At 48.6% G+C, this 26266-nt stretch overlaps 7 protein-coding genes across 7 annotated transcripts; 3 read left to right on the top strand and 4 right to left on the bottom strand.

The window, feature by feature from the left end:
* Positions 1-2909: 2909 nt before the first annotated feature.
* Positions 2910-3791, top strand: FSST1_003925 (uncharacterized protein; the record flags this gene model as incomplete). The annotated part of the gene is made up of 1 exon (XM_083230050.1): positions 2910-3791. The coding sequence occupies one exon, from the start codon at positions 2910-2912 to the stop codon at positions 3789-3791; it is 882 nt and encodes a 293-aa protein (XP_083087355.1).
* A 1938-nt stretch (positions 3792-5729) lies between these two features.
* Positions 5730-6966, bottom strand: FSST1_003926 (NADHX dehydratase; the record flags this gene model as incomplete). Its single annotated transcript, XM_083230051.1, has 4 exons — positions 5730-5858; positions 5936-6658; positions 6707-6804; positions 6864-6966. 4 exons carry the CDS (start codon positions 6964-6966, stop codon positions 5730-5732), a joined length of 1053 nt encoding a protein of 350 aa, XP_083087356.1.
* A 693-nt stretch (positions 6967-7659) lies between these two features.
* Positions 7660-8391, bottom strand: FSST1_003927 (uncharacterized protein; the record flags this gene model as incomplete). The annotated part of the gene is made up of 2 exons (XM_083230052.1): positions 7660-8303; positions 8388-8391. 2 exons carry the CDS (start codon positions 8389-8391, stop codon positions 7660-7662), a joined length of 648 nt encoding a protein of 215 aa, XP_083087357.1.
* A 6583-nt stretch (positions 8392-14974) lies between these two features.
* Positions 14975-19881, top strand: FSST1_003928 (GTPase-activating protein BEM3; the record flags this gene model as incomplete). The annotated part of the gene is made up of 3 exons (XM_083230053.1): positions 14975-15180; positions 15540-15761; positions 15840-19881. The coding sequence occupies 3 exons, from the start codon at positions 14975-14977 to the stop codon at positions 19879-19881; spliced, it is 4470 nt and encodes a 1489-aa protein (XP_083087358.1).
* Positions 19882-20613: 732 nt separating this feature from the next.
* FSST1_003929 (Zn(II)2Cys6 transcription factor) lies at positions 20614-23412 on the top strand (the record flags this gene model as incomplete). Its single annotated transcript, XM_083230054.1, has 2 exons — positions 20614-22306; positions 22361-23412. 2 exons carry the CDS (start codon positions 20614-20616, stop codon positions 23410-23412), a joined length of 2745 nt encoding a protein of 914 aa, XP_083087359.1.
* A 327-nt stretch (positions 23413-23739) lies between these two features.
* Positions 23740-24255, bottom strand: FSST1_003930 (DUF1993 domain-containing protein; the record flags this gene model as incomplete). The annotated part of the gene is made up of 1 exon (XM_083230055.1): positions 23740-24255. The coding sequence occupies one exon, from the start codon at positions 24253-24255 to the stop codon at positions 23740-23742; it is 516 nt and encodes a 171-aa protein (XP_083087360.1).
* A 735-nt stretch (positions 24256-24990) lies between these two features.
* On the bottom strand, positions 24991-25878 carry FSST1_003931 (uncharacterized protein; the record flags this gene model as incomplete). The annotated part of the gene is made up of 2 exons (XM_083230057.1): positions 24991-25703; positions 25758-25878. 2 exons carry the CDS (start codon positions 25876-25878, stop codon positions 24991-24993), a joined length of 834 nt encoding a protein of 277 aa, XP_083087361.1.
* Positions 25879-26266: the final 388 nt, after the last annotated feature.

Genomic DNA, 26266 nt, shown 5'->3' on the forward strand with positions numbered 1-26266 from the left:
CATTCTGAATATTAAACGGTGCTGATCATGTCTTCGTTGTTCGAATACCACCATTACCTTAGCATCACAAGCCGTCACTTGATCTGAGATGCTGGGCGCTAAGAATGAGCCAGACGCCAGGCCGTGCGCGATTCAAGGTTTGTGAGAGTCATGTCAAGGGAAGCGAGGTGTGCTACGCTGCAGATGGCTTAAGAAGGATTGGATGAGATCCAATAGTTGAGATGTCAAGTAATAACGAACGTAATTCTCACGAGAGAAGGGGCGGTCCTCCGTCCTCAAAAGTGAGTTAGAGTGAACTGTGAATGCCGAACATGATGTTTCGTTTGCGTGTTTGAGTTACGTCGCATATCATCATGGCCTCCTCTCCCACCATCGTTATTAATAGTGGCTAGGTGCTAGATTAGCACTTGTTCATCTGACGTGCGTGACTCTGCTGGCTCCTAAGAGCTTCGTTGCTTCAGCGTTTCATCTTTGGTGATCGTAGGTCCTTTTTCGCTTTTGACTCTTATCTTCCACCATGACCAAACGTGCATATGTAACTAGCTGGTGGTTAGCCAGTGGAGCGATCAATCGTGAGATACCAATTGGCTGCCCGGCCATCTTTCGGCGCATCTTCCAAACACGAAAAGATTAAGGTTGAGAATGTTTCCCATGCTTGTTCAACACTTCTCGCATCTCGTTGACTGAGGAATTGTACCTGCGCGGCAAAGCCGCAACCCCCAATAAAAGTGCTGGTGAATTTGTGTCAGAGATGGCTGAGGCGTCGTAACTTAAATTACCCCGCAAAAAAAGCAAACCCGTCATTTGGGGGTGACGTCGGTGCCAGGTGGTAATGGATCGTTTGCGCTGTGGGCATCGTAAGGGGACCTACCAGGTGTCTTTTCCGCTCTAGGATTGGCTTCTCGGGGCGGTCCCTTTGCAGACCCGTTTTCTCCGCAGTCCACCAGGCAGCGCTAGTGAAGGCACCCAGCTCAGGCCCATGTTTGAAGCCGCAGATGCCGGGGAGGAATATGGAACATTGGGCATCGAGCCCTATACAAGCAGGGTCCGTGAGGGTCCACCGTGCCCTGAGCCGCCCGCTGTAAGAACAGCAGTCCAAGTCCAAAGTGGCGGTTCGTATTGCATCTTTGAGTGCGATTTTCTCATGGTTTCGTTGCTGCGTTACCGTGCCATTCATTAAAATGACCGATGGTTGGTGGTTGACTTGTTACCTATCTTCGATCCTGACAGTTTTGTCGGGCATGTTGTCAGGTTTAAAGTGAAGAAATTGCTGTAAACCGGATCGAATGACAAATGCATGTGATAGCAATGGAGAGCAGATGTGATAAGGATGGGGAAGTCAGGCACCAAACAGTGCTATTTTAGGTCATCCATCGCATTTCCAATGATCGTACCATTCATACTTTCATCCCTTCCATTTTCATCTTTATTGCTTCATTAGTCTGGACTTGCTGGCTCCTCTGAGACCTTCCGAGATAGCCATGCATCAACGCCAAGGAAGGAGCGGTTAGCTGACAATGAGAAGGAAGCAGGCATGTGTGTCGGTAAGTCTCTGTCTCATACCTCACAGAACCGCTGCTCACTCAACACATTCACCCTTCCTCAACGAAACACTGTGGAAAGACAGATCGTCACTTTTGCATAGTGTGGGAAGAGTTTACAGTATCTATCTGCTTGTCCACGTCAGATTTGCCAATCTTGTCACGGAGTCTCGGGGCTTGTATCGAAGATGATAGGCGAGAGTGGAAATGAGCTGCTGATTCACATACATCCTACTCATTCCATCATTACACAAACAAGGGCATCCGAGTCGGGAATTCGAGCAGGTAACGGATTCCGATGACACCAACATATGCTCAATAAGCCAAGACGCACCGTAACTGCTAGCCTTAGATTCAAGATGAGCAAGAACGAGATGAGAGACAAGGGTTCAGCCCCATACTCAGGGCATCCCCATTATTTCTTTGGGGGAGGATACGACGGGCTCGATTCACTTATGTAGACCCTCCATAATGGACCCTGGAGCAGTGCCTCTTCTATTGGGTGATCTGGCCAACCATGAGCCCGATTTCGGGGATGAGTATCCACATGGTAGCCACTACGTCACTCGGGCCCCGGGCGCACTTTCCCCTCCATTTGGATTTGAACGAAAGAAGAGCAGGGGAAGGTCTCGCCCGCCTGTTCTCAAAATCAGAGTCAAACAAATCTTAGAACTAGCCGCGCTTGCATGTACCGGCGTCAGCTTCCATGGAGGGGGGAAAGACCCATCTTGAATGCTCCCCCAACTTTTGACTTGCTACATACGACAAGACAGTCTGAACCTTACCTTAGTAGCCTAGGTAGACTTGACCCTGGTCAATTATTTACTGCCACCATCTTGCGCAAAGTCCTCGATTCTCATCTCTCTGTTACTGCTAGTCGAATCCGCCGGTCTCGCTCGTCTTCATGTCGTCGCCCCTCCTCCAACGTTGACCTAGAAGAACGCCTCTTACCTAAACCGGCAACGGCGATCTCTCATCACCAACTGGCCTTCTCTGCTCCCCTGTTTTAGAGCTGATCAACCCCCAATTCGTCCTCGTTCATCGCTCACTGACTACACTGTCCGTTCGTCTTTATCAACCCCTTTGATCCCCCCGTTTCTATCCCGTCCTTTTAAACTTTTTCTCTTCTTCTTTCCCTTTCTTCTCCTTTACTCATTCCTTCGACTCTTCTTTGTTCTCAATCTACAGGCCATTCTGCAGTCCACAATTACTCTAAAACACTATCATCACCCCCACCGGATTCACGTGTAACGCTGTTTGTGCCATCGTCGAACCACTCTGGCGCCACTGCTACGCATATCTCCCCATATCTCACCGTTACCAAAACTATAACTATCAGCGACGAAAGTCGTTTATTAGTTGCCCATCATGTCCGCAGACACTGCTCCCCCCAACGGGAACAACAACGGCGAAATGTATACACGTAACAGACGAGGATCAATCACCCAGGCCGCTCTGACCAATCTCTTCCAGAGGGGAAATTCGATTTCCAATGGCAACGGTTTTCCTGGTCAGTCCTCTGGCCCCGTCGACACTGGCCGTCGACGCCTTTCTGTGACCACTCTTGGTCTCTCTGGCACTTCACCCACAAACACATCTTCTTTCGTTCGTCGAGGAAGCATGTCGACCAACTCGAACAACTCTGACTCCATTGATGAGAGCGCTATCGAAGATGACGACATGTACTCCAAGACTGCGCCTACTACACCATTTGTCCGGCGGATGAGCTTCGGTCCTGCCAACATGCGTAACATACGTCCTAATGGCAGCCCTGGAAATGGTAATAGCCCATCCTCTCCTCCCGCTTCTCACAATGGGCGCACTGTCCCAGCTGGGCGGAAAGCCTCTCTCGTAGGCTCCCCTAGTCAAGGGACAAGCCTTGCGGCAGCTTTGTCTGCTGGTCGTCGCCCAAGCCTCGCTTCTTCTGTTCCACAGGCAAGCAACACCAAACATACAAGAGCCCCATCTGACAATTATGTTTTACGCCCAGACCAGCAAGGTTTCAACTGGTCCGAGCAGCTTAGGTCTCGTGCCGAGAGTTCTGTCATAGGTGCTCCTCGCGCTTCCTTCTCGCTCGCCTCCTCCTCTCCTCCACGAGGCTCCGTCCACGATCGGGCAAAGTCCGTTTCCGAGATGCCTCAGCCTCCAGCTCAAGCTTCTTCCGTCAAGCAGCAGCCCAGGCAGCCTGAGCGGCCCAAGCCTGATGCTTTCCAGGAGAGAATTCTGAAGGGTGACTTTTACATGGACTGAGTGAAGCAGCGCCTCAAATGCCCGCCCATACACCCAAATATGATGACGATGATGATGATGATGACACCAACAATGACGACCCGCCTACTTTACCACCACAACTGTACGACGATCTTGATAAGCAGTGTGATCCCTTGCATCTGTCGAATGCATTACGCAATGTTGTTCCTAATATGGTTAACATATCCAGCCAATTTCCCTTGAAGGAGATCTCTCGCTAAACACATGGCTGGAATTTAATACTTTTTATGTGTTTTGCAAGCAAGTCTTTTTTGAGCTGGGTTGTTTTAGGCAAATGCGAAACCGAACACAAAACATGCAAGCTATATTGAATTCGCCATGGGACGCATAGGGGGTGATCAAGGTTGATATGATACAGGACGTCGAAAGTTCGGCAGAAGAGGATATTTCGAATTAAGATAAACCACAACAATAGCGAGCATGAGGAGTTTTTGGACTTTGTGAGGTTGCTGGCGTTATGGATTCCGTGTATGAGCGCAGTGATGCCATACATGTGTAACAACTGGCAAATACGCGGAGTGGTGAATAGAGTGGCGGCAATGCCGAAGATGCCAAAGCGAAGGCAAGTTGGGAGGGGAGATATGGGACACACCAATGTTGGTGATGGCTACATAATTTTGGGCCGAGCCTCAACAAGTGGGAATGGGAGTGGGAATGGAACATGTTAGGGATTTCGGTGCCAAGGACGAAGTAGGCCTCTAGAATGAATGGGAGTTGGTATTTGCTACCGTTGATTCGTTACGGTTGACCATTTGTCATTGTGAAGGAGATATCAAATTAATGGTCGGGAGTTATTGCATTAGCTACTAGGTACCTACAGAATACTATATTCAAAATGAGGCATCACCTTGAAAGGTTACATTGCTTTAACTCCCTCAAGAAAACATGGCGCGGTGATCGTACGTTCCTGAACTCTTGTCTTGCATGCTTGAACTCGACACGTAACAAAGTAGGCAAGTGTCGTCTCATTTTGTCGTATTCTTTGCGAATCCATAAGTGACTGGGGCGAGGCTTGCAAGCTGCATGGTGCACTACGACGGGGACCTTTGCCCACGCATATCCTAGCCGTGGGTTACTTGCATTCCAGGGCCCGGACGCGTATTCCGCTAGACGGCAGATCAAGATGCAGTCCCACGGGCCCCTTTCCATACTTGGTCAAATGTTCACAAAACTATAAAGCAATATCAAATCTTTAGAGACTGTGGGTCTAACAGTATCGTAAATCCAGTCTTAATAGAGACCATGTAGATATGATACATGTGTTCTCTATCAAAAGGCCGGGATAACCGAGAAACAAGAAAGGAGGCCAGTGGGTAGCAGAAGAGATGGCCTCCAAGTTCTACGGTACAAAATTAAACAGCCTGAGAAGTACGGCCTAAGTAGCATAAACTGGCCTACTAATTTTGCCCCTTATGCTTCTAGCGGTCAATTTTTCTGATACCCTGAGGCGAGGGCTCTACTATGCAGCATCTGAAAGTACGCCCTATTTCATCACGAACTGCTTGTCTTCAAGAGCACGCCCAAGCAGGATGGGAGCGCCTGTAGTGCTGTATTGTTTTTGAGCCCTCGGACATTAAGAAGACTCATGGGCTCTAGATGATACTCCTTGTCATGCTGTGTCGTATCCACTATTTCAAGGCAACTGACAATGTTTCGTGGCATTTCTTTTAGAATGCCAGCTTGGTTTGATCTGATAATCTCATCTTGTTGTTCAAATCGTCAGACTGTCTTGTTCATATAAATTTACGCTTACCAGGAAAAAACAAAAGGCGAAATCACTAGGCCATTAAGAACAGTCTTGATCGTCATAAGTCCTATCATACGGTGCTTACAAGTTGAGATAAAGTAGGGGCTTTAAGATGATCGTGTATTTCGTGTCGTATTAGCTATAATCTCGTAGATGAACTCTAGACGCCTCTATAGCTTTGACTCATCTACCTCCTTATCATCACCAAAGATGTTAAGGAATGAAATGTGCACCTCGTCGGTCAAGTCGCTCGCCTGTAGACTGCGACCCTTCTTGGAGAAGGCTAAGCGAGAGCATTCCTAGGGGCGTTGTTAGAATAGGTCTCAATATTTCGAATAAAGAACTCGTGATCTCGGGGAAGGAAAGAGATACTTACTCTTGTGATAGCAGAGCCACCGAAAGCTGCCAATCCGACCAACTCGTGCTCGTCAATGGGGTCCTTGCCCACATCCCAAAGACGCTCCATGTAGGCGTTCCTCCATCCAAGAAATGTAGCAATGGATCCGGTCAAGGTATCTCCTTGTCCGCCACTTCTTTTCTTACCACCCTCGAGATCAACCGTCAACGTTGTCTCGCCGTTGGAGATGTAGTCCTTCGCGCCCTTCTGAACGACGGTCACGCCCTTGAGAGTCTTGGCCAAAGCCTCCACACGAGCAGTCTCGGGTGCATCATCGTCCACCTTGACCTTGAGCGCCTCACACAGCTTGCCAAACTCGACAACGTTGGGTGTCAGGACAGCGCCGTTGTAACCGCTAATGAGTTCAGGTTGTTTGTGAACAATTGCCAGAGCATCGGCGTCCAATACTAGAGGAAGCCCTTGGTCACGGGCAGCACGGATCACAAGGGAAACAGTATCATGCATCAATGGATCACGACCCAGGCCAGGTCCAATGACAAGGACGTGGAGTCGGGGAAGCAGGTCCTTGATTTGAGAAGCGATGCGTTCAGCGCTAGATTCGTGTTCCTTGGACGCATTCCAGGCTGCAGGCTCATCTTCCTTCTTGGCGTTTTCACTTTGGCGCATCAGAGGGTGGACCATGAGGTTGGGTGAGTACGACTTGATGACAGTTGCGGCTGCGGGCGTGCAAATGACATGGGACTAGAGTGGTCAGCCCAGGGTCGATATTCACATTCAATGAAGCCGTACCAAATCAGCTCCGAGTCTTGCACTAGCCATGGCTGAAAAGTATGGTGCGCCTGTGTAATTCTCACTTCCACCGATGACGGCGACTCTACCGAGCTGGCCTGTTCATCGCATCAGTCTCATGGATTGTCTGTGATGCGCGTTTTCTAGCAAAACAAACCCTTGTGAAACTTGTCCAGCATTGGCGGAATCATGCGCTGCACCTTTGAGATGACATCTTTCGTAGCAGCAGACATTTTAGGGCCGGAATCTTGAACTGACATGGCAGAAATAAAGAGGTGATTGCGAGGTTGATGTTGAGATAGAGGTTGGAAGTTTACGTGGGGTTTCAAATCAGGTGAGTTGACAGACGACGACCTTTGAGAAAACAATAGTTTATGAGATGATTAAAACTTGAAAGGATTGAGTCTGTGAGATTAGAAGTTTTTGAACTTGTTTAAACTCGATCCCAATCGGCCGATGAAAACAAATCGATGAGGTATTGTCTGCATGGCATTACCAGTAATGATGTCACAGCTTCAACCTCCACGTTTATGAGCCTCATTCTATCGAGCTTAACAACGCTCATTTCGCCCACTTCTTGACGCTTCACATACCTTCAAGCTTTGAATTATCACTTCTGGTCAAGTCTCAAGCTCCCATGTACCCAATTCTGGAATGTCTATTGGCAGAATGATGCAGGCCATAAAAGACATGTTTACTCTGTTGTCCTGGTTCCCTAGGCAGTGCTTATACAGAAGACGAATAAAACAAAGTTGAAAATAAGGTAGTATATTGCCATTTGTAAATAAAAGATACGAATATCTGTTGAAAATATAATATAGGAATTTCGATCTGCCCCAACTCCTCAAATAACACTCCTTCTGATACCTAAATTCAGCCTCAATGTGAAATCAAAGTCATTAATCATAACGCAGATTCATAAATCCGTTTCAATCCAGTTCTCGAATTCCCCATCATCGATAGTACTCACGCTCGCGATCCGTAATGCGAAGTCGCATGCGATCGTCCTCAATCATCCGTCTAGGTGGTGATGGAGGGGAATATTGCTGACGTCGAGTTCCCTCAACATAGCGGAAGGTCTCGTAGCGCGGCTCGACTTGAACAGGCACTGGAACAGGAACATATCTCTCGCGCTCGATGACACGCTCTCGATCGTGGTCATACGAAGAGTGGTGGCTGTGGTGGCTGTGACTGCTTCGAGAACGAGACTTGGGCTTCTTCTTCTTCTTGTGATGCGGCTCGACATCGACAGCGATGACTTCGATAGGCTCCTCGGGAGGCGGAGAACAAGGTCTTGGCTGCTCAATTACAGGAGGAGGCGATGGCTTGGGCACGGGCTTGGGCTTGGGCTTTTCGACCGGTGGTGGAGGAGGAGGCGGCGAACATGGCACCTCGATAACCGGTGGAGGCGGAGGCGGGTAAAACTGTGGTGGAGGAGGTGGTGGCAGTGGCGGCCTGTAGATAACAGGCGGCGGAGGAGGGGGAGAAGGCTCTCTTGGTGGTGGAGGCACGATTCGGGTTACGCGATGGCTAACAAGGGCGTAGTCCTCCTCTGGATGCTGAATGTAAAGTCGCTTCTTCTCGTATGGTTTGGTGACTGTTTAGATGACGTCAGTGACGGTTAACTTTGCGATACGGGATACACGGCAAGATGCAGCGCAGCACAGGGAGAAATATATACCCATTTTTGGCGGTTGGAATAGATGAAATGCAGTTACCCGCAATACGATGAACAAAGAAGCCAAACGGTGATGGATGGGGGAACGATCAGTTGATGATCACTGTGGGGGTGATGCGCTGTAGCGGTAGCTGTAACAGTAACAGTAGCCGTCCGTATGTGCCCACGACAGGTGACGATGGGTTAGAGTGAGTGCCCGGATGAAAGTTGACAGTTAACGGGTGTATGTCAACGGGAACGATGATATTAAGTAAAAACTGAAATGCGAGTGATTGATTGAAGAAGGAAAGAAAGAGAGGCATTAAGCTTCCATGGTTTGTTCTAGCCGACCTGTATACCCAACCTACCAACCAATACCCAAAGTCTAAGCCACCAGCCATCAGGCATTCAAGTTCACAGCCACTAACAATTAATTCCACCTTGGAAGTATAAAGTGCATCCATACAAAGACTACAACTGGGTTGGTCACGGGATCATGACGTCGCACATGCGCAACTCTAATGCACGTCAGCCCCCGCTCTCTCAGTCATTCCACAATAAGAAACCAGCTTTTTGCTTGTCAGTGGGCAGGGGCTGAGGAGAGATGGCCCATCTGCCCGTGTTCTAGACCCCTAGACCCTGAAAAGGAAAAGAAAAGAAGAAAAGATAACAACTCAAGCGATGCAGGGCTAAGCTTGTCTCGTTGGGCTGGCCGTTGGCAAAAACGTTGTAGAACCTTGGTCCAAGACTTGCAACGTTGTTTTGTGTCAAAGAACAAAGAAATTTTATCCACGGCCTTGCTTAAGCGAGGTGGGCTTGGAATTTGGTCATGAAGAATGCCTTGAAAACACAATGTGACATCTAACCAATGACACCCCAGCGGCATATTCTAAGGCCAAAGTACTTTGTTCATCCGAGGTCAGAACCTTCGAAACACAAAACCCCGGGTCCGCCGACGCCGGTCATCTGGCTCGGAGCCCCGAGGCTCGGGTTTAGTGGGCCCTTCTCCCGACTCACTGCCGGCTTTGATCTTTGACATCCCGCTGTCACGGAGCCGAGGAACTTATCAGCTCAGGGACCGTCTTGAATTGCTATAATTTTACTTAGTGGCTTGTCATGGCGATCACCACTTCCACCGCCTCTCCTGAAACCGGCTTAAGCACTACGGACCCCTGGATACTCGCTGATGTTCAGGGGTGATTAGACCCTCCGTTCGCCAGGATTGTAAATACAATACCATGTTGACGATAGCCTAAGTTTAACCTGAATAGGGTTTTGATGCTGACAATGAACTTGTCAAACTCGTATCGAGGCCACTAGCAGATTCCTGTAGGAGTTGCTCTATCTGGAGAGAACTAGTATTTCATGCAGAACTGATTCAGGTTATTCTTGTCAACGATGGTTACGGCGAATGCTGCATCGGCAGGCGACTTGCCGTGAATATCGAATACCTACGTGCCATGTGGTTGGTTCAGCTATGAGTTGGGCGACGATCATACATCAAGTCGATCATCATCGTGGCTCGTTTCAAAGACGTCAGACGACAAGAAACTCTCGAAATCATAACATCGGAATTCGTGATCCGACGTTTACAGCCCGGATCTATGGCTTCAACAGGTATTATATCTGGTTTATGCATTGCAAAGGCACCTTTCTAACTATATCACCCGAAAGACCCATCACCATTGACGTCTATGGGGAACGTGAGGTGTTAGTCAATGTATCAGAATAAGGGATGATACTCTTCCTAAACGGGGAACCAAGATTTATCGTACGATTTTTTTGCAAGATACCCTAAAGCCCAGCGGATACTGGGATAAGTTTAGACATAGTCAACAATCCCGAGGCTTCCTGTCGGGCTTTCGGGATAGTGAAACACTAGATGTTAAACTGTATCTCCCTAGATACAGTTCACAGAGAGACAATCCGTCAGGATTGAAGATATCGAATCGGCATAACGATCCAATCCTGAACCACGATTCTAGAACAAGCATCTCATGGTCACGTTCCGACACTATCCAAGCTTTTACGGAACTCAAGTCGCGATGTGGTTACTGTCTGTCTCCAACCTTACCCTGTAACGGATAGGCCCGCCGTGAAATAAGGCTTCTTCACAACATCCGAGCTCAGGGACTAACAAAAGGGAACATTTTTTTACTAACGCGAGTGATAGTTAATCACTACTCGCGCGCTAGTAGAGAAAGAAACGTGGAGTATTTCGTGCATTTTTGCGGGCGGAGTCGCGATGATCGAAATCAACCGCGTGTAACTATAAGGTTACAGTACATGGTGGGGATTTATCGTGACACGGTTGTTTGGTTTTCCCATGATGGCGGAATAATAGGCAAAGTTACATGTGTTCTACACGTATTAACATGGATAATCAATTCCACGAACAAGTATGTGAAGATTTTGTTTATACAACGGCAATGGTTCTTGGAATCAAGTCATCTCGTTATCTTTATCACATATGCGTATCACATCACACCGCCTTTGTCGAGTGTAATCTGATTGTGAAGTTGGGAGTCGGCTATCTGTAGATGTAGAGAGGATTTGCAATCGTTGATCGAGAATTAAACCTCGTCCTCAAGATCTAACCCATTAATAGTTACAGTGTCCCTAGTCTTTTAGCTTTAGGAACTTTATCTCTAGCTTACGATGTACTCCGTAGCTCATCCTTTTTGGGATCCAAGTCACGATATTGTCACAGTTTTCGTGAACCAACTAATAGTAATGGCAGATAGTACTCACAAATATGATCTGGTTCTTTACTGGTAAACTATTACCCACATGTATTTCGGGAACTCTCATCAACAGCTGGAAATTTTGCAATTTCCGTCCTCGGGTGCTCTTTTTCGTGACGAAAAGCCCATCTGGAACATTGTCTTGGCACATGTAGCAGCCCTTGACGCGAGGATCGTACATTTACCAATGACAAAGATCCAGGAACACAGATCCCGCTCTCGATTCTAAGCCCTGCCGCGCAGTCACAATCCGACCACACGGAAGAATTTGGCGGTTTCTCTGGTACCTCACTACTTGCGAGACATGCTCCCGTGGCGACCGCTGCGGATGTGTCTCAATGCAAAGTTGCAAGGAAGAGGAGAAAGGTATGCGTTGAAGATGTTGCTCTGTTACTATTGTTTGTCTAGTGAATTATTCCCGTACTTGATGGATTGCAAAGAAGGGAGCATGGTCAGGTTTGTTGAAAATACCCTTTCTCTTGCATATGCAGCTTGGCATTTGCCCCGGATGTGACGCTTTCAGAGTGGCTTGCAGTTGATCTATCAAGTGGCTGTTGTGTTTGTATGTGCACAGACATGTATGTGTACCTGTGTACAAAGGCACATTGCCATTGTCGTACCATTCACGGGCGACGGGAGTGTCTTTGCCAATGTCTCGATTTCTATAATGATACAAGCCATCTCAGCCCGAAGCGCCTTGTGTTTCTCATTGCGATCCCAAACAAAGCCGATATATGCGGAGTCTTGTGATCTGAAGCTCGTTCTGTGTCATGTCGTCCCTCAAATAACTGGGTCAGTGCTTGGATTCTGGGCGGTTAGACCTGGGAAGCTGATTCGATTGATGATGACCTTGGTATCTTGACCAGGGTTTAGAATGGATCTCCGGAGTTCGGGCCACTCGAGATGGCCAGATTGTACCTGCATGATGCCGATACATACTACATACGCAATTGATATAGGACACACGCGCATGCTATACTTTTGTTGTTACGCGACCTTCTCTTTTAGGGGACCTCAAAATGCAAGCGAAATGTAGAGTGATGGATTGGATACATACTGTGAAACGTAGCAGACCATGACTTGTGGGAAACTCACTAAAACAAGTACATACAATGAGTACTTGTTGCTGGCTGTAAGTGGAACTTTGTTTTTTGTTGCATACTATTCCAAAATACATCCATCTTTTTTTTGTCTTTTCTTTTTCTGGTTTATCTACGGATAACAAGTTTCATTTGTGTCTTTTCTGGAGTCAAAAGGGGACCCAGCACATGGCAGAAATACTCCGGCCATCTATCTGATGACCCCTTCACGATTGCTACATGACAGTCTATAGCGGTTAGACTCACCAACCCTTGCACATTAAACCCTGCAGTGGATTGTTTGGCCGTTCTGAATCAGGCGTGCTATAGCCCATTGCGGCTCTGATTGGGAGGGTGATCCTCGACGCTTTCAAGGGGGCCCCTGCCCTTGTATTGAAGGAGTCCACCTGCGGCTTGGCCAGTTTTGTTGCAAGCTGACAATGGCTTTGAGAAGACAATCAATTTATTAGACAGCTGGTCAAATTTTTAACAAAGAAGTGAACAATGGATAGTGGGAAAAAGATATACGATGTAGCAGTAGCAAGGTACATCTGAAACATAATCGAGATCATTGAATTTTCCGACATTAAAAGTAATCAAATATTCTCAATTCAATGGTAGGTTATGGTGACAGTGCTGCAACATTACATCCATTGCGCCAAAATAGAGAAAGATGATAGCTCAAGATACATAGTAGTGCCTCTGATCTTAATCCCTCCCGCGGAGGCTTGAGCAAGGACCAGAAATCAACCACTTTTACCCCTGACTAAAAGGTTCACGCGTGAACCCAAGCTCAAGCACTAAAATAAACCGTTCAAAAAGGAAAAAAAGCCTTTGTCCACGTCGAAAAAAGAAAAGAGTTAACTAACTCTCGCAACGTCCCGTAGTCCCCGTGGCAGTTTAAGTTCCAGTCGCGTTGCAGAGTGAACCCCAAATAAAGTGTCTCTTTAGACAACCTACTGGAATGGAGAATTCTAGACCTTTACGGCCCGTTTCAAACGGAAACGACGACATCTCCAGAGTCGTAGTTTCGTTTAATTTAGTCTGAACAACTATTACTTCTTGTTCTCAGCACCAAGTCATGACGGATTATGACGATGCGGAATCGACAATACTAAAATTAATGAATTGCTCCCCGCAGCAGCCGCCCGTCATTCCAACCTTGCCATGTGAGGCCCTGAGTCAAGCAGGGTCAGGCACAAAATTAATTACTGTGGGAAACTGCTGTCATGGTAAAGTGGACGCTTGAGTGGCGTCTTCTAGTCGAGTGCGATTGACGATTTTCCAGGGGGTAGACTAAGCAGGGCGGAAGCCTCGTTTGCCATTAGCTGGCGTTAGTGCGAGAAGCTGACCTGGATCCTGGAATTGTTGTTGCAGTAGGCCCACGGATGAAGAATCAAGTCACGTCAGGTCAGACTACCCCTTACTTTTTGCTGTCAGTGTCGTTTTGTTCGGTCAGACGGAGCCATCTGGATATGTCATGTGGTTGCTAACAATATTATCGATATACATATAGGCGCCTTAATGCAACCAGAATATTTACAGTGATGGGTGTTTGCCAGACCACTCATCTGCTGTGTCAAGGGAAAAAGGGTCCATCTCTTCCATGATCCTTGCTAAGTGGTCTGTAGCCCACCAGCAAGTATCTTTCGGCGGAGACACCTCCGTAGCAGGTAGTATTTTATGGTTGATGTAGGTATCCCATCCAGTAAAAAAGACCTAATTCCATCGCGTCAGTTTCAATATGAACAAATGTTTATTTGAACCAACTTTTGCTTTTGGTTGAAACAGGATTCTACTGTTAGTGACTCTAAAAACTGGTTGTGAGAAAGGAAAGAGGACTCGTATTATTAGAAATCATTTGATAAATGAATGATTCAAGCAACCCAGCGATTATAGTGGCCGTTTCTTAGGTACCTTTTTTTTCTTCGCCCGCCCCCCCGGGCCCCTTTCTAGAATAGGATTCCACGAGGGCGGACGGCACCTACCTTAGCTACTCTGGTTCCATCGATAAACTTGCCTATCAAATCAGCAAATCTCCCCCTCAAGAATCCATCCATTAGGAACCACTCCCTCCTTTTTTAGTCTCTCTACTCTCTTATCCATTCTCTTTTCTCTTTTCTTTTTGTTCCATACAGCCAAAACACTTTACTTACATACCTGTCTGTGTTACCCACTCCGAGGTCCCCGCGCCGGCGCATACGCATTATACTGCCTGTACAGTACGTACCGCCGTGGCCGTCGATATTCGCTTCACCAATACCTGGTTCCTCCGCAAACGACATTCCCTGTTCGACTCCATTCCCAAGCCGAACAAAGCAAGGCAAGGCAAGGTATCAGGTATCTTGTCGTCCAGGGCAGCCTGGCTTCGCATAGCTATATTGAGCCAGTCTTTTTTGCGACAGTCGCTTCCCAGTCGCTCGCTTCAAACCTTTTCCAACGGCACTGCATTACATTGCACTCCACACACCAAAAGCTGCTCTATTATACCCGTAATCCTTACCTTTTCGACGTTCGTTTCTCGGCCTTGTATCGCGCGCTATAGTCTGCTGTCTCACCCAGTCATACAGTACTGCACTGCACTGCACTGCACTCTGTTGTAACGCGGTTACAGCTGCATGTAACGTTGGGGCCCGGACTAATTCCCACCGCAGCAACCGGCATCTCGAAACGCCTCACCTCACCAGGCTCACCTCACATCAGCGTTCCGTGCCCTGTACGGTACTGCACCCCGACTCATTGGCTGATGCCCTATGGTGCATAACACTGCAAGGTAGCCTGGCGCACCATGCCACAACTTGCGCTCCAGAGCCAGAGCCAGAGTGTCGAAGCTTCTGTTGCTACTCCTGTCAATACCAGATTTTTCGATCGTGCTCGTTCACCTACCGAAATACCTGTCGACGACAGTCCTACCGTTGGTCGCATCATTCGAACAAGCCCATCTGTACCCTCACTCTCGCTCTCACTTGGTTCGTTATCCTCGCCAGGTTACAGGTAAGCATTGGCCTACACGTTTTCAGAGTCTTCATCCCAACTACAAACCCTCGCAAGCAATTGCATGCTTTACGCTGCTTGGGTTATCTCCACCCACACCCCGGCCAGCGCTGCCCCCCGGCTTCTTCCTGGCCCCTTCATCACTGTCTCTCACAATCTCTCCCCTCTATACATCTTTGGTCTTTGGCCCTTCTCGACCAGCGATTATCTTTCCTCCCTACCCCAGGTCAAGTGTTGTACGAGGTTGCCACTACACCTTAAGCACTCCTTCACCATACCTCCCATTTCGAACCTAGGAACACCTTGCGCTCTGCCGTGGAACCCTTTGCGCCACTTCTCTAACACATTGCGACCACTAGATCTCTTCGACCAGTAATCTCAAGTCCACTTAAGGCCGCTGCCAACTTTCCTTACGAGCAAGCAAGTCCTAGTCCGCGAAGCGACGTCTTTCCAAGCCGATCTACACCAACACCAACTTACCGAGCTAATACAGAGCCTGAGATCTCATCGGGCCTTGTTAAAGAGACCTCGTTCCTTAGCGACTCCTCGGACGAAGGATCACCTCGACCTCTCAGCCCCAGGTTTGTTCCCACACGGGCAGCAACCAGCGCACCTGCCACCACTGCTCGAACTTTTCTCGCAAGCTGACCTTCACTTAGACAGGGCTACACAGGCAGTCCGAATGGGTTGCGAACCGTCTCTGAGCCTATAACTTCGAAGCCTGGAACAGGCTCAAACTCGCCAGTATCTCCGGCCATGGCTGGTCCGGTAGCTGCGGCCCAGGCCGAGTCTTCCAGAGGACTAACTCGAAATTCCTCCATTGATTCAGCCATTTCAGCAATCTCAACCAAGTCTGGATCAAATAGCAACACTGATGGTCAACATGGACCTTCGGAAATCGCCCACCTTATCAAGACAGCAGGCAGCCCCGAGACTCTAATTCAATATTTGCTTAAGGAGAAGCATTCTCAGTCGCAACAAAATAGCCAGCTATGGCGCTTGGTTGATAAGCAACGGGCCATGATTCTAGGCCTTAACAAGGATCTAGAAAGAGCTCTGAAAGACAAGGAGAAATATAGAAAGAAGCTGAAAGAGGTGATATCACTTCCATCTGCTCCGTTGTCTTCAAACGATGACGCAAAAGAACCCACGAAAGTGTCCGGTCCCCCGGCCCCTCGAGCTGATTTACAACGAGCCAAGGATCAGACAGTGCCCCCAGAATCGCCAATTCTCGAAGCCGAGAGCCCAAGGAATTCGCCTATTGACATCTCCATGGCGCCTTATCCCATCACTCCACCAGCAGACCAGCTTAGTGCTCCACATTCAGCTGTGGGTGACCTCTTGAACCCTGCGCATGCCATGCCTAAACCGCAAGATCATGCTTTGGATAAGTATGATCATGAGGCCGAGGAGCGCGCTGCGGACGACGCACGGAAAGAGAAGTCAGACAAGTTGGAGGAACCAGCCAAGGACATTCCTTACAACGTCGCTATCCCGCCGTCGCGTAGCCTTCCAAGCGAGCCACCCAAGATGCCACCACCAAAGCCTCCAGTGACACATCTCCCGACAGTTGCTGTTCTTGAGGCCACTCCTCAGCCTGATGAAGGTCTTTCAAAGTTTCCAGTGCCTCCACCAAGGAAGCCACCACCTGCACCCTTGATGTTGAACAAGGAACTAAGGACACATCTAAGCCCATCCCCCGAGGAAGACGAAACTGAATCCGATTATGACGACATCTTGGAAGTTGATGAAATTCTTCTCGACCGCCGTGGACGCCGAAGAACCCGAGAAGAGGATGATCGAGATCGTGAAATTATTGCTATAAAAGAAGCTGCTGCGCGTAGTGCGTCCAAGAAGAGCAAATCCAGTCAACCTGGATCCCCACGAGACGCAGCCCATGTCCCTGTACAAGAGTTTGGGACAGCCTCACTGGGAGAGATGCTCAGTGGAACAAAAACTAGGGAAATCCCTGCGCCTTTGTTAAGCCCGGGCCTACCCGCAAGCCCCCGGCCTTCCAACCTCAGTTCGCCGCCTTTGTCCCCAAGATCGATACCATTTCAAGCAGGACCTCTCTCTCCAAGGCCACCTCGTCAACCTATACCATTGCCACCAAACACCCCGTTAGCAACACCCGCCGCAAATCCAGCAAGAGCACCCGAAAACGGCGCTGCGTCCGAAGGCTCTTCGTCCCAAAGACAACAGGCTGCGCAACAGGAAGTTGTCTGCCACGCAGATCAGCCAATCATCAGAATGTCCAGCCCTGGCGAACGAACGGAGGTTTATAAGGGCCTGGTAACAGACGAGTACCCTGACCTCTTACTGCCACCAAACGCACTACCCTCTATCAAAATTATGGTTGCGTCTTCCCGCATGAAACCATCTCGAGCGAGCATGATGTCTCTTACGCAGCTCGAAGAAGATCCCGTTTTCACTCTGGCTGTTATCTCGCGATCTGATAATGGCGAGCTTTGGCGGATTGAGAAAGACTTGGCCTCACTGACAAGACTTGATTCAAGATTGAAGCAGTGTGCTTCTTACACAGTCAGGGCGCCGGAGCGTTCTCTATTCAGCGGCCATGCGCCGGCCAAGCTCGATGCTCGTAGGACGATCTTGGAGCAGTTCATGGACGACATACTTGATATTCCTTTTGACACAAAGACAGCTGTCGAGCTTTGCAAATATTTGTCGTCTCACGTTCTCCCACCGAATCTGGACGACACAGCATCATTGGGCGATACGGTATCGGAAACTACTGGCAACAAAATCGGACCTGATGGTAGGCCCCGTCGTAGCGGTTACTTGACTAAGAAGGGCAAGAACTTCGGTGGCTGGAAAGCTAGATACTTCGTCCTAAACGGGCCCCTGTTGAAGTACTTTGAGGTGCCCGGTGGTGCGCATCTGGGAACCATCAAGCTTCAGGGTGCACAGATTGGCAAGCAGAATCAGAACAATGAGAGCCAGTCGCCAGCGTATTCTGCCAATGGTGACGAATTGGATAACCAGTTCCGCCACGCTTTCCTGATTTTGGAGCCTAAGAAGAAGGACACGAGCAGCCATTTCAGACACGTCCTTTGCGCAGAAAGCGACAAGGAGCGAGACCTGTGGGTTGAGGCTCTTCTGCAATGGGTTGATTATCGGGACCCCGAGGACCTTGAACCACCATTGTCATCGAGAAGTGGCCATCAACATGATCGTCAAACACCAGGCCATGACCACCGCACTGAGCATCGTACCGACCATCGTCTCGAACCTCCCAATTCTGGTAAAGTCCGAAAGGTACCCAGGAAATCTTACCATCACCCATCAGATTCCGATACTTTAGTCGGTGTCCGATACGATTCCACGCAACTAGGAGATGCCCCTCAGCATACTGGCCCTGCACGACCAAAGACTTCTGGTGGCCTGCCTGAAACCCCGCATGCCCGTGGATTTGACACCTTCTCTTCATCACAAAGCAAGCTTATTTCAGGTCCTAGGGACCCTCAGCCCATATCTGATTTGGGCGCTTGGGGGAATAAGCCAAACCTGCCAACGGCTGACGAGAAGAAGCAGAGAAAACGAAGTTTCTTTGGATTTGGGCCTAAGGCTCGGTCTTCATCCGAAGGTCAAGATTCTTTATTTGGTGGTAGCGATGCGAATGCGACACCGCCCCAGAACTCTTACCAAGGCCCTGTGCAACAAGCTTTCGGTGCACCTCTGGGAGAAGCCGTTCGATACTGTTCTCCTACGGACGTGAACGTGCCTCTTCCGGCTGTCGTATACCGATGCATTCAGTATCTGGACTCTAAGAATGCTATCCTTGAAGAAGGAATCTTCCGTTTGAGTGGCTCTAACATTGTCATCAAGCAGCTCAAAGAGCGATTCAACACGGAAGGGGACATCAATCTGATCACCGACCGCCAATATTATGACATCCATGCCGTCGCTTCATTGCTGAAGCTCTATCTGCGAGAACTGCCAACTACAATTTTGACTAGAGATCTACATATGGAGTTTTTGACGACAATGGAGATTACAGACCACGCGGCAAAGATGTCGGCATTGGGTGAGCTGGTTCATCGACTTCCCCAGGCCAATGCGACACTGCTCAAATACCTGATTGGTTTCTTGATCAAGATCATCAACAACGCGGACATAAATAAGATGACCGTCCGTAACGTTGGCATTGTCTTTTCACCAACTCTCAACATCCCTGCGCCTGTTTTTGCAATGTTCCTCCAAAACTACGAGGGCATTTTTGGAATTGATCCAGAGGTTTATGAACTACCGTCACCCGTCTCCGAACCAGAACTCCAACGGTTCGAGGCGCCACCACGATTTGACGTCCCTGCTCGTCCGTCTACCGCTGGTAGTGTATCATCTCCTCATGGCCAGATGCGACGAGACGCACAACGATCGACTCCTACTCCTCCCCTTCTCGTTAACAACGCTCCAATGCGGACTTCGCCCCCTTCGAGCGCATCCAGACTCGGTTACGACCCCTCAAACAGTGCTTACGATGGTGGCTACAGGCCACCTTCGGCCAACGACAGGCGTATGTTGCAGCCCTCATACGAAGATCTGGGCGGTGCTTCCGCGTCGTATGATCAAAATACGATTTCAACTAGCAGACGTCGCGAGAGTTCCATATTTATGGGTGGCATGATGGGCCCCCAGCACCAGGGATCGAAGAGCCGTTTGAGAGAGGAGACACGTTTCTGAACTGTATATGTGCTTGACCTTTTACCTGTTTTGTTGTTGCCACATACCCACTCGTTTCGACATGCGATGATACCATACATACCATACCAAACGTTACCACACTATTTTATGACGATTTATACTTTAATACCTTGCATATCGGAGTTTTTACTTAATAGTTCTTTACGGTGGATTTACTCTTTTCTTGATTTTTCAGCATCACCACTAACGTGGACTCTTGATTCGAAAGGGTTAAAGAAACTACCAGATGGAAAGAAATCGAGGTCGGGCTAGTCTGTATGAGGGACGGTTTGAAATAATTTGAAGGATTGCAAGTGGGATGAGTAGCGTCGATGTGGGCTCGAACATGGTACTTTTCTCTACTTAGCATGGCGTTATGGATAGGTCATTTCTATATAAGATATTTTGAATGCCATCATCTAGAGTATTGGTTTCTATCAGTTATCACTACGTTCTAATCGTGAGGTGTTCTGTTCAATATGCTTGGGCTTACTTTTATTAATTCTATCATCATTACAAAACTTGAATTCATGTCTGGAGATAGCGTCAGCCCGGGTGACATGATGTCTAAATGTCACTGAGGTGAGATATACGGAGATGCGGACGTCATGGCCCGATTAATTGCTGACTAATCTCACTCAAGCCTCCGGAAGTATCGGAGTCGGCGACAAACATCGCCGTCCTCCACCATCGCATTGTCAAAAGGCCGGCATATTGAAGCAACAAGCTCCGATGGAGCTCGATCCTCGTCTTGGCGCGACTGGCGATAGAGCCTCATCACTAACAAACTTTGGGCCAGACGGAACATCAAGACCGTCGCCGAGTCACCATGTCTCATCTGCCGGGGGCTCACTGATGCCCTTCTCTCATACCCACGACGCGCATGATGAACATAACAGTGCTGATAACACCCCTAGCGCATCAGTTGAAAATCGAGAATCACCGCAGCATCAACATTCACAACTCCACGATGAACATGATGGAGATGCAAATGATCCTAAGCGACCACGTGCATGCGAAGCGTGTCGCGGTTTGAAAGTGCGCTGCGAGCCTGACCCTAACGATGAGGGGCCATGCAAAAGATGCCGGAAGGCCGGACGGAACTGTGTCGTGACGATGCCGACGCGCAAGCGCCAAAAGAAGACGGATAGTAGAGTCGCTGAACTAGAAAAGAAGATCGACGCCTTGACAGCGAGCTTGCAGGCCAGAGCAGCACCTGTAGGTGGCCAGACATATGCGCAAGGCCAAGGTCTGACCCACGGTATCGCGGACTCATCAAGAAATGTCACACCCAAACCACCCAATGATTCCAGCACACCTGCGGCTTCATACAACAATGCCAGTTGGAGACCGCCAGCATGGGGGTCCTTTGCGTCGGCCCAACCTCTCATGCAGCAGACATCTACAGCTGAGCACAACCCAGAACGCGCATCCCCGGCTCGGTCGAGTGCGACCCTGGCTCCTACGCCAGCGACTGGACAGAAGAGGAAATTCTCCGACGGTCGTGAAGCTTCAATCGAGCAGTCCCGTGCCGAGGAGACTCCGGCTGAGGCCCTGGCGGCATATCTGACGAGAGCAAAAGGTGGTGATATCGTCGAGCGTGGCATCATCACCATGGACAAAGCCACTGAGCTATTTGCTCGGTATAATGACCATATGATCTCGCATCTTCCGGCTGTCATCTTCCAGCCTGGTTTTACAGCATCTGAACTTCGAAAGACAAAACCGATACTTTTCCTAGCCATCATGGCAGTTGCGTCTGCAGAGTCGCCCGTCCTCCAAAAGACTCTCCAAAAGGAGATGATGCTCACCTTTGCTGAGAAGGTAATACTTTCTGGCGAGAAGAGTCTTGAGCTGGTGCAAGCGATCAATGTTGGCGTGATTTGGTACTGGCCGCCAGAACACTTTGAAGAGCTCAAGTTCTACCAGCTTGTTCACATGTCAGCTGTCATGGCCATCGATATTGGACTCGGCCAGAAATTTAAGCAGCGCCGTGGACTAGTTATGCCCGATACTTGGCGTCCTGCACCAGGCACCTCGGTGGCAGGACCCTTGCCTCAGAGCCGTCGTTGGACACCTCCAGACTCAACAAGCCTGGAAAGTCGGCGCACATGGCTGACGTGCTATTTTCTAGCAGCTAACACCTCTATGGCCTTGCACCGACCCATTCTCATACGTTGGACTCCTTTTATGGACGAGAGTCTTCAGCTCTTGCAATCTTCGCCAGACGCTGCGCCTACTGATGCTTATTTCTGTCATCTTGTTTGGGCACATCATCTGTCTGAAGAAGTTGGCGTGCAGTTTTCCCTTGATGACCCAACCACAGATATCAGTATGAATGATCCAAGAACGCAATATATTCTCAGAGGTCTCGAGCAGGAATTGAAACGATATAAGGAAAAGGTCCCTCCGGACCTGTTGCAGCGTAAGCAAAGAATAATATCCGAAATGGGCATTTCGGTCCGCTAACCATCAGCAGCAACACTTCTTATAAGCTTTGGCGTACTTAATCTATATATGCATGAAGTGGCGCTGCAATCTCGAGCCGAGAGTTTACGGCCGCCATTCTCAACGGCTAATCTGCAAAACGGGCTTGTTGGCGGGGACAAGCTGTCTGCTGCGTACATTAGCTCCGTATCGACATGCCTAGCCTCTATAAAAGACATGCTCAATACCTTCCTGGCCATGGATGTCTTTAGTGTGCGATGCCTGCCTGTATTCAACTTCGTCCGTGTTGCGTACGCTGTTGTCATGCTCATCAAGCTCTACTTTACGGCATCGGCGACAGGCTCTGATCTCGGCCGAGTGATCGACAAAGAAGACATGCAAGTCGGCAAGTATCTCGACGGCCTTCTCGATAAGTTTCGTGCAACCGCGGCAGATGATCGTTGTCGACCTGCTGCCAAATTTCTTGTCGTTCTTGTCATGCTTCGCAGTTGGTTCTACAAACAAGCAAAGTCCGAAGCCAAGGAATCCCAACCAGCTCCGCCATCAACCTCAGTTAAACAATCTCCTTCGCAGCAGCAGTCAACCCCCGCTAACAACTCATCAACACAACCTTCTGACCGCACCTCAACGGCAAACACCCCTCTCCAACTTCTTTCTGAAGTCGCTACAGGTGCTGGCTCTCGTAATCGCAACTCCCCAGCCAATCGGCCGTCAATGGCAGGATGGGGCTCGAATATCCCACAACCTCCACAGCCATTCTTCCATGACACCCCTGACAACGCGTCAAGTTCTAGCGCTTCTATGCCATACTATAACGAGCCATTCTCAGCAGATCTGGCCGCGGCTATGGCACCTGTAATGCCATCACTACCTTCTGCAGCTGATGGCATGGGCAATAACAATAACGGAGGTATTCTTGATTTCCCAAATCTCATTCCAGGTTGGGACTTGGAAGGTATGGGTATGGGAGTAGGGTCGCAAGGGATGTGGGAAGATGGAATGCGCATCTTCCTGGAGAAGCCATGGTTTAACACCATGTTTCAAGGCAATCCCACGGCTGCCAACAATAACATGAACTTTTAGTCGTATGTCGCTGTTTCGCGACTAACCAACGGAGTTTTGGGTATGGCGTTCACCTTTCGTAATATATATTCGCCTAAGGGTATCAGAAGAGTTGGTCGCTGGAGGCATAAGAGACGAAATTAGCAGGTCAGTGTATGCCATTTAGATTAGACTTTTTAGGCTGTTTATTTTTGTACCCTAAAGCTTAAAGCTAACTTTCATATCGCCTGCTAGGTTCCGGATTTGCTGTCGTTGCTCTTGACTAAAGTCGCATGGCTAATTATCGTTATCCAGGCCTCTATCCATCCTTAATATAATGCTCATGAATCCTTGTAAAGTGGCTTCTACCTATTTGAGAATGTACTCTCCAACAAAAGCAGTAATATAATCTCTCTTTCCCAAAGGAACACCCTCCTTTCTCAGAATAGCATAGGCCATTGATAGGTGAAAGTTGATGTTGGGAACAGCCGCTCCCATAGCAAACGCCTTGCCTGTCAAATCCATCGTCCCAGCAGAAGGCAAAGCCGTGGGAGCAACCTCCTCTCCATGACGGTTAACGGCATCCTTGTCAGCCTTTGCGAGCAGCTCTTGAGCTTTGGTGATACGCGAGTGCATATCGTCGAATGTAACAACCTCATCCTCAAACTCGACCGACTCTCGGCCGGACAATCTCGCTACTAGCTTCTCTGCAAAGCGAGTTGCTGCATGTACCTGGAAGCTCAGAGGGTTCATGTCTTCGTAAAGACGTGCTTCGGAGAAGCTGGCGGCGTTGGGGTGCTTTTGGGCTTCCTTGAGGATGTGGGATAGCGAGCCTAGGGCCAGCTTGGCCTCGACTATAGTTGCATCATAGAGTGAGAAGGTCATTGTTTAAATAAAAGTCAAAGGGTGAGAGTGGTTGGGTTTGGGATATATTGAGTGAGTTGTTAATAGTAAGTCTTGGTATACGATACAGGAGTATAAATAGTACTCATACCATCCGCATAACCGCTGTACCTTAGCGCATGGCCCACTATTAGCTTGAATGAAGTCATGCAAGTCAGCTTCCATCGCGCGTTCTCCGTTAAAAGCCTCATTTATACCTTGATAGGAGTATGAGTGGATATTCGGCATGACTAGGTAGGTAGACATGGGGCTAGTCAGTAGCAACAGAGTTGACCTTCAAGCTTTAGACGATGAAAATAAATAGCCTACGAAGTATAATCTAAGTAGCATATAGTGGTCTAAGAATTTAGTCTCTTATGCTCCTGGCGACTAACTTTTCTGGTACCCTGCTGATGTGTTAATGGCATTCACCTTCCCAAATCAAATCAATATCAACACAGCCTATAGAGTAGAGACGGGACTTTTGTGTTGCAGACAAGTGTATTCTCAGCAAACTAGAGCTATGGAGATCCCGCGCTCATATTTTCCGATGCCTGCCTGTAGTTCTGTGCTATTACCGAAACGAAACATAAACCCAATCCATTCTGTCGAAATCGAGTCCAAGTCGAGAAGTGTTAGACCCGAGCTTAGGACTGCCATATCGTTTGGCACATTCTGACTGCTCCGTTGGCAGCTCATAACCCAACTACCTAGCTAGTAGTCGAGAAGAAGATTGATTTAGACCTGTCGAGCCCGAACACGTGCAACCTCCACGACACGAAAGCTGGGTTTGGTAGGTCGTGAGAAGGGGAGTATTTCCTGTAGTTGATTCTGCATTTCATCCCAATCTATCACTTCGTCGTCAAAGACCATTGTGGTTCTGTCGTCCACATCGAAAAACGTTACGTCGGTATCGGGCGGTATATTGTGTTCCAAGACAAATATGAGATTCTTCAACTCAGGGAGAGATTCGTGGATAAAAACGTCAAGAATTTCTTGCAGGTCATGTCTAGTTTTTGGCAGGTTCACTGCAATGTTCTCGAAACATTCGAGACCTCGAATGTATCGGCAGACCGGATCCCAGTCATCCAAATCTTGGTCCCAATAAAAGACATCGCGGGAAGGCGAAACCTGAAGACTCTTGTAAGGACCACCGCAAGATCCTAGGGCGTACATTGCCTCCTTTTTGTATACGAGACGAGAGAAATGACATGCTTGAGCAAAACCCGGGGTCTTGTGAGAAACCACGACTGGTGCCCAAGATTTGCCATTGTTTTCTGCCAACCGAAAGATTCTCGGTTCAGGAAAGGAAAGTTCCCATACTCTCTTTTGTATCTCGACGGGGAACTTCCTGAACTGGTGGAAAGTGGCAGCAGGGCGAGGTTGTGGGTGGAAATCCACATGTGCTCCTGTACCGTCAATCGTAACTTTGAGAGTCAAGACCTGGTGGTCTGTTCGGGTCGATCAGCAGATAGGTCTACCTAGAGGCAGGTAGTCAGACAAACCGTTCTGTGTAGTGAAGCTTAGATCCAGTTTTGCGCTTAGAAAACGCGCTTTGAGCTCTTCGGGGGAGATGATGAGTTCGGAGGCCGACGAGGACTCTGATGGCTTTGCTGGCGACTCCATGATAGCTCAACTTGAGGCACAACAAAAGAAGTCGTTGTGTAGGAAGGGCAGATGTAGGAGGAAGTTTAGGAAAATACTCCCAGTGGCTGCCTAAAATTTAGGTCAAGGAGAGAAAATATTTAGGAAAGAGACTTAGGAGAGGTGGGATTGAGTGGTCTTGAATGGTGAGCTCGTGAGAAGATTTGATGAACAGTTGCTGCCAGCTGCCAATATGCATCATCAGTACATGTTGGTCAATTATAGAAGGACTACATAAACAATATCTCATGCTATCTATTATCGATGAGAAACACAGTTGATGATTGAGGAGTTATCGTAGACAATATCTGATACATAAAGACAATGTTGCTTCACGCTTGCTACTAATATTAACAACCTCTAAAACCAG

This window comes from Fusarium sambucinum, chromosome I, assembly GCF_050947815.1.
Source record: "Fusarium sambucinum isolate potato_lamoka chromosome I, whole genome shotgun sequence".
Lineage (NCBI taxonomy): Eukaryota > Fungi > Ascomycota > Sordariomycetes > Hypocreales > Nectriaceae > Fusarium > Fusarium sambucinum.